The sequence below is a fragment of the Exophiala dermatitidis genome, assembly GCF_000230625.1.
Source record: "Exophiala dermatitidis NIH/UT8656 unplaced genomic scaffold supercont1.2, whole genome shotgun sequence".
In the NCBI taxonomy this organism is placed as follows: Eukaryota; Fungi; Ascomycota; class Eurotiomycetes; order Chaetothyriales; family Herpotrichiellaceae; genus Exophiala; species Exophiala dermatitidis.
The window spans coordinates 1,484,174-1,496,691 of NW_008751647.1; the positions used below are offsets into that span (position 1 = coordinate 1,484,174).

A 12,518-nucleotide genomic window follows, 5' to 3' on the forward strand; every position below is an offset into this window, starting at 1 on the left:
TCCATTGGCTGCCAACAAATCCACCGTAAAGATCTGGGTGAGTGATACGGTAGAGTATTTATGGCAGAAGAGGCAGAACAGGGGAATGTAGCCTTGCCGGTCTGCTTCCTGGACTTATTTACACGTCGGCCACACCATACTATTGAGGTGTCACCGTTGAGCAGAGTTCTCAATTGATTCATGCAGCCTGACGTCGGTCCTGTGTCTGGAGTACAACCTTCGGTGGGAGGAATCAGTTGCATACTGACTCGCGGTCTTATGCTGCCTACATAAACTTGACGCAGTTCCTGATGCAGAGCCAGAAGTCCTGCATTATGTACTCAACCCGTGGATTGCAGGCACGGCTGTCAACATGCTGCAACAGACCACTGACGAACCTAAAGTCCTTCTCGCAGTTCGGACATCGGAACCGGTATTCATCCATCCAGTGGTTCACGTACTCAGCGCAGTGTGTATCATCGAAGACGGCATTGTCAATTTTATCCAGATCCACCCCGCTTGTGCAGTATCCGGATTCCAAATGTAGCACCATGGCCGGGAACTCCGAAAACATCTCGTAGCAGCCAAAACACTGGATTTCTCGTGGAAGATGGGCACGCTTGTGCTAAGGACAAGGGTAAAGGTTAGAATCCACCGAACCTACGGCGCGGATCAGCGCCGTGCGGTAGTACGTACCTGTTGAAGATTATTGTCATTGATGAATTCTTCGCCGCACACGGTGCACTCGTGATGATCTTCGATTTTGTGTTCCTCAAGGTCAGAAGCCGTGTGGTAATCGAGATCGCAGCGGTTGCAAACATTGTGATGGCGAGAGTTGGCCTTGTGAGCACCGCAAGCTTCGCGCGAAACGAACAACCACTGGCATCGGTTACACCATTCTCCAGAATGGACGGCAGCATTCCGGCAATGGGATAGGGCGCCATCCGCATTTGAGAAAAATCGATTGCAGGCCAGGCATTTGTAGAGTCCCGCGGCCTCATTGATATAGAGCTCATTCTCCCGTGTCATCTTGATCAATGAGACAAGATAACTCTAAGTAGCTCACTCGGGGCCAAGGAAAGGAGACGTGGAGAGGAGGAGGATTGCTTGGCTGCGTTGATAGCGCCACTCCACGACACAGGCACAGGCAGGTAGCCGCAAACAATCGGCAAAGAGATTACCTGGACAGGGTATTAGGTTAGGCACACCTCGTCTCACAACATGCTGTCCTCTATGGCATACCGGGTAACCGTTCGTCAAACTCTGGTCCTGGACTGTGCCTCAGGCTAGTCTTCTGGGGATCAATGGTGCGTTCCACAGGGCAATAAGTAAACAGGAAGGGAGGCACACGCTTCAGGGATAGACATTGGACACCAGGGTAGTTTTCAGTTCATTGAAGAAACCCAAGCACTCAACTGGCAGTGAATGCTCGCTGCGTAGGCGGTTGCAGCGTTGTAGCAGAGACAGTGACTGTACAATTGTTTGGAAGGAAAACTCCCTCAGTCAGGAGATACTGTTTGAGCATTGATAACAAAGATGGAAGGTAGTGGGAGACGCCGGCAGGGTGCCTTGTTTATACTGTAGGCGTACTGAGCAACATACCCTGCTGTAATGCCCCTTCCAACGTTTACCTTTGCTTGATCATTATAGTCTCCTCCGAGCTGAATGCAAGCTTATTCGTATTGCCCTCTTTTCCACCCAGATGAGAAAGTGACACCGCATGTGGAATATTTAAATTTTTAGCGGGCTACCGTACAGTGTGCAGTAGTAGCACCAGTTGTAACGGAAATGCTCAGCCGTATTTCCATCGGAGACGGGGGCGGAGCTTCCCGCAGGCAGCGCATGTCCAACTCCATCCGCTACTTATTGCATGTGGCCATGTCGACTGCCATACTCTTCTATCCCTCTAGTTCAGAGCCTACCAGGTATCTAGAGCCCTGCTGTTTCATTCTTTGACCAGGTCTGGACCAGAAAACATCCCCGCGCAATGGCTGCGCAAGTCCCGGCCGCCCTTAAAACGGCCGACATCACCGCATTTGCTCATCGAGCGGCGCAGCTGGAGAAAGTGAAACCTATAATAGCTTATTGGTGTAAGTCTAGGTCGCTTCAACGCTCGAAGGAGATCCAGCGGATTAACTGTCGGCAGGTAACTATTGGATTGTGAATCAGATCCTGTCCAAAGGTTTACACAATGCCGATCAAGAAAGCCTTACCTACACCACCACGTTGATGGACAAACTGGAACGAGTAAGTCCTGGATGAGACTACACCTGGTCAAAGCCTGACATATGACTTCAGTTCAAAGCCGAAAACGCCGAGGAAGCCGCTGTCTCTGATGATGTTGTTGGGAAAGCCTACGTGGAACAATTTGCATTGGAAACACTAGAAAGAGCGGACAATGCAGTGAGAGCAAACAAAGCTACCAAGCAAACAGCAGACACATTTCGAGCGGCGGCCACTTTCTTGGAGCTTCTACAGATTTGGGGTCCTCTTGATGGAGAAATTAGCAGCAAGATAAAGTACGCAAAGTACCATGCTGTAAGGATAGTCAAGGCCATCCAAGCTGGAGAAGATCCCAATCTGTCCAACCCGAAGCCAGAGCAGCCGGCCGGAGAAGCTCTTCCTCCCTTGAACCCCGACGACCCTGAAGTACAAGCTCTCGAAGGCGACAGCAGGAAGTCGAGGCAGCCATCCGTGGTCGAGGTCCCCGACGAAGCGGACCAGACGCAGAGGAGCCTTGCGCAACGGTCGTCGCTTGATGAGTCTCTTCACCCCTCGCGAGACACGTCGAATCCTCCACCAGTACCAAAGCAGGAGCGTCAACCATCTGTTGTCGAGATTCCAGACGAGGCGGACCGAGTACAGAGCTATATCGCTCCTCAGTCGATAATTGATGAATCTCTTCATCCCTCCCGAGAACCATCTGCACCTCGGACGCCGACAAATAATGTCTCTCCAATAGTGCCAGAGGATGCGGCATCATTCTACAAGACTCAACCCGGCCCATCCGATATCTCGCTACCGGAGGCCTCCTCAGCCAGGAAGCCGTCAATTGGCGGCAATTACTTTCCTACAGTCCCGTCCGCTGTCGCACCGGAGCTTCCATCAGCACCCGTAGCCATGGATGCTGCTCCGTTTTTACCGTCTGCTCCAACAGATTTTAGTGGAACACCTCCAGTTCACCCTGACCCATCATCCACGTCAGGCCCCAACTCTCTCGGTGCTGGGTCGCCTTCTCCTCCGCCGCACCGGCATGGCCAGTTCTTGCCACCATCCGCCCCAGGTCAACCGCCACAGATTCCACCAAACCTACAGCCTCAAGTCCCGCCGCCTCAGATTCCTCAAAACCCTCCGCAGCTTCGACAGGCTCACGGATCAGCACCTCCAGTTCACCAGCCTCAACAGCCTACACAGTCAGCGAATGTTGTTGTTGATGAAGAAGCCATAATGAAGGCTCAGAAACACGCCCGATGGGCCATCTCGGCCTTGAATTTTGAAGATGTCCCTACTGCCATTCGGGAGTTGCAAGGCGCTTTGGCCCTGTTGGGCGCCAGGTGACACATCATAACCCAGGATCTGCTTCGAATTCTTTCTGAAACAAGCATTGTTCTCCATGACCACCAAACTACAAGGGCAGCTCGCAGCTCGTGGTCTGCTATCGGCCGCTCTTCTTAACGTCTCACCAAGCAGACCTCTGAATTCAAGCAATACTATCGAAGCTTGCACTCACGGGGTTATGGACAGAAGCAGGCCAACGATGACGACAATGGTCCTGTCATGTCAACCGACGTTAAAGCTTTGCAAGAACAACGGAGTCATCCATCAGTTAAGACTGAATCAGGCAAGGCCGTCGATCCCTTTTCATCCCCGAACGCCGAAGCCGTCTATTTCTGTTCACATCGAGCTTCATCACCTTTCGGCCTTCTGCAATGTGGCTCTGTCCGTAGGGTCTCCGTCCGCTCGGCCACTATCTATGTGGAATGAAGGGCTACTGTCGAATTTGGACAAAATGACAAAGTATTCTTCGATGGACTATCCCCCTTGGCGGGTTTCCTCGAGGTTGAGATGATGCGCGACATGTCAACGGAGCCATCTTGAGACAAGTATTGGTCGCAGCCAAGATGGTCCTCAATCCCCCCGGTTTCCATTCCTCATCGTTGTTACAATTCGACTTCGGGTAGCGGGACCGAAGCAATACGTCGCATGGCTATCTTAAACTGAGTCTGTGTGTGACTGGCGAGTCAGCCGCAGAGTTGATCCCGCCAAAACTTCTGATGCCGGGCCCTTCAGATCATTTATATCACGACGGCTTCCATACCGGCAGGCGATGCACTAGTGGCATTGTGCATATCATGCCCGATATCCCGCCCACAGCCTACAACGATAGGATAGTCTACGATGGCATGTATGCATGTCTACTAGCACGAACGACAACACATAGTTTAAGACCAGCATGTACACTTCGTGATGAATCACTCGTCAAGCCCTCAATTCATTTTCCTTTCTTGCATTGGAGAAAATGGCTTCCTGCTCTAACTTGAGGCGCATTTTGTGACTGTACATACATACATAGCATGACTTTGTGGGTCAGGTCCCGTAAGATAAAAGTATGGCTACCTAGCTTTGGCAGACCACTGCACTCCAGAACTTCGATTGGCCGAGTGGGTGTCCAACTTCGGATGTAAGAGTAAGCTCAAACTCAGCGCTGGTCAAAATTGCAATTGAACGCGGCATGGTTTGGTTGTGCTCGGGTTTCTCTTGGTATTCTGGCCGATCTAGCCGGTCAGAGAGAGGCTGGGATGTGTTGGGTTGTTAAGCCGGATAAGTGTCTGTGCTGGCCAGCTATGGCGCGCCTAGCCCCCAATCGTGCGTTCCATGTGATCGTACAGTAGTCGCAGCCTCAGCCGCCACCGTCTGATCGCGTTCTCGCTTCGGATCTGAAAGCGTAGGTCTCTGATTCGGAGATCGGTCCAGCACCTGCGTGCCGTGTTGCAAAAGCTGAACTTGGATGAGGCCAAGCAAATGTGCAAGTGAGCCGCTGAAGCTCGAGATACGAAGATGACGTGAGGCATGATGTCTCCACCCCCCTAACGTGCAATAAATCGTGAAGTTGAGGGCAACGTTGGGGTGGGCATCTCGTGATGCGCCGAAAGCCACCGTTGTTTTGTTTCAGTCGAACAAGTCGCCGGCCCTCCGTCGAATTCTCTTCTCCCGCACAGGCTCGTCAAAGAGTTCTTTACCTTCGTTCCTGCCTCCCTTATCATACTGGTTCGGAAACAGCTCTTTGACACCAGCGCGACCCTTGATGCTGAATCCTCCAGAACCCTTAATACTGAAGCCAGCACCGTCCTTGTCCTTGGCCGCGCCCTTGATATTCAAACCCGCACCAGAACTGTGGCCGGAAGAGGGAAACAGTTCGATACCATTATTTGCCATTCCATTTTTGAACGACTTCGTGCTGTCGATGGATATTGACTTGCGCGCAAACCGCTCTGCGAGATCTTCCTCGTTCTTGGCATCCATCGCGTGACTGCGTCGGTGGGAGCGAGGACTCGTCTGAGCCGCGCTCAGCAGATCAGCTTTCAATCGCTTAGCGGCGGCCACATTCGCCCGAGCATTGGATGGGTCGGTAGTGGCCTTTGGCGCCGCGTTGTCGGTCTGATCAATGTTCATAGATGCATCTACTGTAGCTGCCTTTGAGGGGAAGAGCTCGATCCTGTCTGAATGCAAGCCACTGCTGCCCTTGCGGTCAGGCGTACTGCTGAAGAGCTCCTTTCCAGAGTTCGTGCGAGGACCTCGGTCGCTTCGATCGCGATAAGCGCTGCCACGTCGGCGGACACGACCCTCGTCTTCGGAGCCGGAAATGTCGATTTCATCACTGTTGCGTGTTCGCGGTCGACCTGGACTCGCACTTCGTCGTCTGCCTTTTGACACTCGGGAGAATAAATCTCGGCCTCTGGCAGTCTGTTCTTTCTCGGTGGCGGTCGCCGGCGCATCGTCATACATGTTTGCTGAGAAGTCTGTCCCTTCGTCGTTGCGGTCGTGGTCTCTTCGCCGCCGGTGGAGCTCGCGATCGTCGAACCGTCTGCGCCTGTAGTCCCCATTTTCAGGTCTTGAAGTCCTGCTATTGGCGAACTCGCGGCGCATTCTTTCTGTAGGATCTTGATCAGGATGCAGCAGGTAGTATCTGCTTGCATCTCTTGCTCCTTTCCTCTTCCTGTCACCCTGTTGCGCTACTCGAACCACAAGCATACTGGCCGGTCTGCTGGCGAGAGGTTTGGCGGTCCGCAGCTCGAAGGGCTCGTTCGTCAGTTGATCGACTGTAATTGGATTCGCAAGGAATGCGAGATGTGCTTTCTTCGCCGTCGCGTTGTCTCTGAAGCAGATGTTGGCAGAGGTGTCGTCGATCCATTGAACATGTACATCTTCACCAACTTCACTAAAGTGGTCGTGTACAAATGCCAGAATGTCGTTCGTATGCATCTCGTCCACGCCGCGGATGTGCACTTTGTTCCATTGCGGCTCGAGAGCGGGGTCTTCCGTGTAGATTGCCGGGATGATGTTCGTAGAGTCTTGGGTCGCCGTCGCGCCAGTTGGTACAAACGAGGGTTCTTCACCTTCCTGTAACGTAAGTGTGAGGATGCATGTCCGCGATAGATCGAGGCTGGGGAGTTCTTGACCGTACTTCGAGTTGGTATTCTTCATCGATTGGGATATCGTGGTCATCAAGGTCCATGTCGATGTCGATATCCATCAGATCGGCGTCCTGCGCCGAAGCCGCTGACGGTTCCATGGCGAGCGCCATTGGGGTCTGCAACACCTAGTCGAGATGCCAGAAGTTTGAGGGTGTGTCGAAGATACGGAAATATATGGAAGAGTGAGCTCGGCGTGAGCGACCGTGTGATGAGGGATATTTGAAGATAACTATTGATACATAATCAAGGCCGTGAACGCGCAAGAAATCGCGGATGAAGTGAGTTGGAAAAGCACGGCTTAGGTTGGGGCTGGGGCCGATTTTAGGTGGAAGTGACAGTGAAACCGTGTTGTTCGCGTACGTGACTGGTGATGATTGGGGGTGAATCTAAGATAAAAGCCAAGTCACTTGTAGAATACAATGCAGAACCAGAGTAGGGGACAATGGGCGCGGATGTCTTCTTGATTGTTCAATTGTCCGTCCGCAGTTGTCGAGTTGGAGACATTCGGCGACGTCTCGAGGCTGCGAGTTTGACGCATTTCTCACGCTTCTAAGATAGGAAGCAATCCGGAGCTGCTTTTACATCCCAGTCCCCGCCTCCTCTCTTCCTCGAACCCCCTCCAGGTGCCCCTTTATTCCCGAGGCCTTGTTGCGGCCCCGGGGCCAAGTCTGCCGTCCAAGCGATCCCTCGAGAGCATTAAGCCCAAGTCTCCAATGCAGTGCCAGCTGAAATGGAGTATGTTAATAGAGGTCCAAAAGCCATAATCATTATCGAGACCAATAACACCTCCTCTTGTAGCCTCGGATAGGGTCCTTATCAAGCCCAAGTTGAGCCCTTCCTCTCCATCCTTTGGCACGGTGGCAGACCATGAACGTGGCCAGATCACTCAGGCATGTTCGCAGGCATGGTTCTTCGCCACGACATACCTCTCTCCCAAGACGGAGTACCAGGAGACACCTCTCTGTCCAGCGCATAGCCGGCTCCTTGGGAGCTGAAGTCGAGGACATCGACCTGAATCATATATCAGAGAACCCCGGCCTTGTGCGAGAGATCCGCGAAGCATTCCTCGAGCACCAAGTCATCTTCTTCCGGGATCAGAATCATCTTGAGCCAGAGTCGTTCCTCAATTTCGCCTCTCAATTCGGCAAGTCCGTCAAGTATCCTTTCGTACGGGGCATCGACGGCTTTCCCGAGATCATCCAGGTGTTAAAGCAGGAGCACGAGACCGTCAACTTCGGCGGTATCTGGTACAGCGACACATCGTATTTCGAAGAGCCACCAATGGGCTCAATCCTGTTGGCGAAAGAAGTTCCCCCCTTTGGCGGTGACACCCTCTTTGCCAACCAATATGCGGCATACGAGTCTCTGTCAGAGGGACTGAAACGAACACTGAGCTCCCTGAAGGCGGTAAGCACTTCTGTGAAAGCAGATGTGAGCAAGACGCGCGAAGACAGAGTTCGGGACAGTGGCAACAGCGCTGCTCAGTCATCTGTCATGGAGGCCGTTCACCCTGTCGTCCGGACGCATCCAGAGACAGGCCGCAAAGCCCTCTATGTGAATGTAGCGCATACCTCTCATTTTGAGGGTTGGACGGAAGCTGAGTCGAGTCCACTGTTGCAGTTTCTTTTCAATCATCAGATAAGACCTGAGTTTACCTGCAGATTTCGTTGGAAGATAGGCAGCATTGCGTTCTGGGATAATCGATGTGTCCAGCATAATCCGATTAATGATTACCATGGATATCGACGCAGTATGTTGAGAATCACGCTTGCTGGAGATAGGCCAAGATAGTAATTTAATGAAATGTTTGATTGTTCAGAAAACCATGCGTCCATTTGAATTCTTAAACTCCTGGTATTTGCACTTCTGGAAGGAAGTAATTCCTAGCTAAAACTCCGGGGTATCATGCATGACTCGTAAAAACAAATAAAAAAAACAAGTCAACCCCGATACGCCGCACTGCATGCCATTTCCATCTGCTAGCCTTGTAGGTGCATGATAGTTGAAGATCGGACCAGCCGTCTTCTGCATGCCTTTGTTTCTCAAACGCCCAGACTCCCAAAACTCCCAAGTGCTATGAACGAAAGTGGTTAGGATCCATGAGTAAGATATCTTCAATAAGTGTCGCAACTCCTTCCCCATATGTAGGTAGTGTCTTGCATCAATCTCGTGCTGTCCTCCTCAATATCTTTCCAGTGTGTCGGAGTATCTGTTGCAGATTAAATGATTGTAATGGTGAAAATGTTGTGCATCTCCAACGGATGTAATAGTGGTGAAAATCCGAAAAATTTTGATGCATAGCCAAATGAACGAACTGAAGTGGAGACTTGTTGGAAAAGTCGAAAATGAATGAAATGGCCATGTATGTCTAATAAGCGACGCGGGCTTTTCTCGTTCTCAATCCCTTTTGCACTGCATTGATCAGCTCCTTGTCGGGCTGCCACTCGTCATCGTCGTCATCGTCGTCTCTCTTTCTCTTGCGAGGCGGTGTCTCGTCGGGCCCGGACTCGTCAGAAGGGGCAAAGAAGGGTGAGTCGAAATCCTCTTCTTCTTCTTCTTCGGATTCAGACTCGGAATCGGTCTCGTATGTTCGCTTGCGCTTTCCCTTGGCCTTCTGGGTCAAGGTCGAAGCGGCTTTCTTAGTGCCATTGGCACGTTTTCTCGCTGCTTGCTGGGTCTTTTTGGCCGCAGCCTTGCGTCTGGCTGCCTTTGCTCTGGCCGCCTTGCCCTGTTTGGAGGTCGAAAGTGGCGCCTTTCTGTTCTTGCGCTCGTCGAAGAGGGAACGGGCGCGGCCATACCGGTTCCAGAAGTTCTTGACTGCAGTCTTGCCGGTCTTGACGACCCCGTCCTGCTGTGCCATGCGTCGCTGGGCTTCTCGGAACCGTGCTTCGCCCTGAAGTTTGCCTTCTGCTCGGATGTTGACCATGTGTTGGATGCACGACTCTTGCTCGAACAACCGCCACTTCCGGCCAGGCTTTTCCTCCCTGGAGGCAGCGACAAGGTTAGGAGGGGCAGGGAAAGGCAGGAGATCATCATCACTGTCGTCTTCTGAAGACGACGATTCTTCTGAAGAAGACGACTTTTCAGCTTCGGATGGCTCCGGCTCTGATTCAGGTTCCTTGGCTGACTTCGAGGATGATGCCGACGATTCCTCCGAAGAAGACGATTTCTCATCTTCGGATTGCTCCCGTTCTGATTCAGGTTCCTCGGCCGATTTCGAAGATGGCTTCGAGGACGACTCCGAGGACGACGATGATGGCGTTGGCGATGCTGGGGAAGGAGACGCCGGTGGTGGTGTGATTGGCGACCATGATGGCCGGACTGGCGATCTGGGCGGCCACTGCTGGGAGGTTGGCATTGACAGTGGTGGAGGACGCTTTTTGGCGCCCCCCTTGCCATTGTCAACCTCCTCGGGCTCATCGTCCGAGATCTCAATTGTCTCCCGAATCAACTCGGGCGAAGACGATTCTTCAGCCGCTTCCGACTCATCGAGGAAGAGTTCCCCGGCAAACACAAAGCCAGGGACCTCCTCCTCAACAGAGTCGTCAGCCACCGCTGATGGGGCGGCCACTCCGCTCCCACCAGCGGCGTCCTGCGCCGGTGTGGTCTTGACAAGACCCGGCAGCAAGGGCTTGACAAGAGACTCCGCCAGCCCGGCCCGCTCCTTCAAATACTTAACAAGCACATCGGGGTGCGCGTCAAGAAAGTCGTAAACGTCACTCTCATTCAATGGGAGCACGTGAATCGCCGGACACCATTCGGAAACCGTGGCGTTTAGCAGGGCAGAACATTCAGCGTTGTAGATGGCCATTTTGACTGCAAAGGACACAGAAAAAGAGCCTGCTCTTGGGTTTGAAAGGAGATTTGAAGTGGAAAAGAGATCTGAAGCACAAGATGAGCCTGCTCAACTTGTTCTTGCAAAGGGAATTGAACTGCGAAAGATTTTGAAGGAGAAGGTAAAGAGCCTGCTCTTGAGATGTGAAAGGTTGACGAGGGAAGAGAAGAGGAGAGAGAAGGAGAGGGAGGACAGAAGGGGAGGTATATATAGACGGCCATGACTTCTTACCTGTGCGAATTGGCCGCATTGGGATGTATTGTGTACGCATGGAACCATTGAATAGAAGTCAATGCCGCGGGAACACTGGTGGTGGGATATCTCAATGGCAAAGCTGTGTTGATGTGGGATTGGATTGAGGCCATTGGCCGGGGAGACACAATAAGACCGCAAGGTGGATGGACAATAGCTTGAAGTGAATATCGGGACAATAGAACAACAGAAGGATTCTCCAGCCTCGTTACCGAACTGCTGGGACTCCGGAGGGCTCCCGGAAGTCATTTTCTTGTAGCCAAGCAATACACTGACCAATCCTGAGACTCGCTGGACCAGCTGAGGTTATTGTCAACGAGCGCGTCTTGTGTTCAAAGGAAGTAAAGTAAATGAAGTTGTCGCAGAGTAGAACACAGGATGGACAATGCTACCAGCACCGATTGTTGCTCGTGCAAATAGTTAGTGCAGCTACTGCCAATATACAGGACCCTACCTGTGTGAGAGGGTGCGTGAGCTCCTTGAGAGCAATAGGAGGGCGTTCAACGCACACTTCCAAAGTCCTCCTTTGCATCAGGTCTATCCCAAGTCTGAAGTTCCAGCCGTCTCACACGCCCATCAATCTGACAGATACGATCATGATTTTCACGTCTAGCCTTCTCCTGGAGATCAAACGTCCTCCTCAGCTGCTGCAGCATAAACGGCTCAAGGGTGGTCTTTTTGGCCGCGCGGTAATCGTAGACGACCACGTCCTCGAGACAGCGAGCGGCCGGCCTCTGACGCAGTTCCGACATGATCAGGACATCGAGCACCAGCGACTCGCTGGACTCGTCCGGCCGGGCCCGCAGCTTATGGTAGACGGAGATGCGATCAGGCCATGTCATGGGGAACTTGAAGTCGACGGTAATGCTCTTGAGAATCAGGCCGATCCCTCGCGACGTCAACAGTTCTCTCCAGGCTCGCTTGTGCGCCGGATCCAAATCCACCACAGCACCACCATTCTTTTCCTCCTTTTCGTCCAGCACCGGATGTTCCCCGTAGTTCAGAATCCAATTACACCGTCCACTTTCCGCGTATCGTACGTACATGACGTTGTTGACGTGGCCCATGGAGTCTTGTTCGCCCCAAACGATCCGCTGGCGGTGTAAGCCCGCTCTCTTAGGCGAGGTCAGGTATCCTTCGCTCCCGGCCACCAGTTCCCGCCAGTCACGTCCGAGGATCCCCAGAATCTCCGCCGCCTCGTTTACCAGCTCGCTCGGCATTCCGAACGTAATGCATTTCCCAATCCGGGCTTTTGTTTCACTCAGCCATCGAGGCGATATCGCGCTTTTGGTGTCAGCGTGCCCGGGCGCTCGAACTGAGGACGTGTACTGGCGGCAACGAGTTCGACGGGGAAGGAGCGTCACCGGTTGACAACACAGACCCGCACTCAACGACGACGCGTTCGAGCTCGAGGCTGTTGCTGCTACTGCCGCGGGTATTGTCTGGCTGGCATGCCGGAGGGCGCGTTGAGGGATCATATTACTAGTACCAGTACATGTATCGGCTGCGGGCTTCTCCTGCGCCAAACTGCACCGTGTCAAAGCCACTGGGAAAGGGCGGCCGCGGGGTTCAAAGAGAGGTTGAGCAAGAAATAAACTCAATTCTATTACTATTACAATACCTCAGTACCTAGGTAGGTTGTGCTGTGAGCAAATGTACGAGTTGTCTTCCGTCATTTTTGGGGTTCCCGGTCGAACCTCGGCTTGTCGGAGGTCTCCATGCTCACGAGGCTGAGCACCCCTTGCTAGGGACGATCT

General features: G+C 52.7%; 6 protein-coding genes across 7 annotated transcripts; 2 read left to right on the forward strand and 4 right to left on the reverse strand.

The window, feature by feature from the left end:
- Nucleotides 1-24: 24 nt before the first annotated feature.
- Nucleotides 25-1,727, reverse strand: HMPREF1120_02040. Of its 2 annotated transcripts, XM_009156073.1 has the most exons (4): nucleotides 1,582-1,727; nucleotides 1,222-1,473; nucleotides 676-1,160; nucleotides 25-604 (listed from the first exon to the last, which is right to left on the reverse strand). In XM_009156073.1, the coding sequence occupies exons 3-4, from the start codon at nucleotides 1,006-1,008 to the stop codon at nucleotides 266-268; spliced, it is 672 nt and encodes a 223-aa protein (XP_009154321.1). In that variant the 5' UTR covers nucleotides 1,009-1,160; nucleotides 1,222-1,473; nucleotides 1,582-1,727; the 3' UTR covers nucleotides 25-265. The 2 variants fall into 2 exon arrangements, with proteins under 2 accessions (XP_009154321.1, XP_009154320.1); XM_009156072.1 differs by having other exon boundaries at nucleotides 1,222-1,727.
- A 239-nt stretch (nucleotides 1,728-1,966) lies between these two features.
- On the forward strand, nucleotides 1,967-3,537 carry HMPREF1120_02041 (uncharacterized protein; the record flags this gene model as incomplete). The annotated part of the gene is made up of 3 exons (XM_009156074.1): nucleotides 1,967-2,069; nucleotides 2,126-2,226; nucleotides 2,278-3,537. The coding sequence occupies 3 exons, from the start codon at nucleotides 1,967-1,969 to the stop codon at nucleotides 3,535-3,537; spliced, it is 1,464 nt and encodes a 487-aa protein (XP_009154322.1).
- Nucleotides 3,538-5,148: 1,611 nt separating this feature from the next.
- HMPREF1120_02042 (uncharacterized protein) lies at nucleotides 5,149-6,772 on the reverse strand (the record flags this gene model as incomplete). Its single annotated transcript, XM_009156075.1, has 2 exons — nucleotides 5,149-6,600; nucleotides 6,665-6,772. 2 exons carry the CDS (start codon nucleotides 6,770-6,772, stop codon nucleotides 5,149-5,151), a joined length of 1,560 nt encoding a protein of 519 aa, XP_009154323.1.
- A 769-nt stretch (nucleotides 6,773-7,541) lies between these two features.
- Nucleotides 7,542-8,465, forward strand: HMPREF1120_02043 (taurine dioxygenase; the record flags this gene model as incomplete). Its single annotated transcript, XM_009156076.1, has 1 exon — nucleotides 7,542-8,465. One exon carries the CDS (start codon nucleotides 7,542-7,544, stop codon nucleotides 8,463-8,465), a length of 924 nt encoding a protein of 307 aa, XP_009154324.1.
- A 577-nt stretch (nucleotides 8,466-9,042) lies between these two features.
- Nucleotides 9,043-10,485, reverse strand: HMPREF1120_02044 (uncharacterized protein; the record flags this gene model as incomplete). The annotated part of the gene is made up of 1 exon (XM_009156077.1): nucleotides 9,043-10,485. The coding sequence occupies one exon, from the start codon at nucleotides 10,483-10,485 to the stop codon at nucleotides 9,043-9,045; it is 1,443 nt and encodes a 480-aa protein (XP_009154325.1).
- Nucleotides 10,486-11,261: 776 nt separating this feature from the next.
- Nucleotides 11,262-11,981, reverse strand: HMPREF1120_02045 (uncharacterized protein; the record flags this gene model as incomplete). Its single annotated transcript, XM_009156078.1, has 1 exon — nucleotides 11,262-11,981. One exon carries the CDS (start codon nucleotides 11,979-11,981, stop codon nucleotides 11,262-11,264), a length of 720 nt encoding a protein of 239 aa, XP_009154326.1.
- Between the last annotated feature and the right edge of the window lie 537 nt (nucleotides 11,982-12,518).

What these genes read in the sequence shown, in the direction of transcription:
- HMPREF1120_02040 (XM_009156073.1), bottom strand. Translation starts at nt 1,008, where the DNA reads ATGACACGGGAGAATGAGCTCTATATCAATGAGGCCGCGGGACTCTAC. An exon ending in ATGACAATAATCTTCAACAG is followed by an intron (nt 605 to 675) that starts GTACGTACTACC and finishes CCTTGTCCTTAG; the next exon opens with CACAAGCGTGCCCATCTTCC.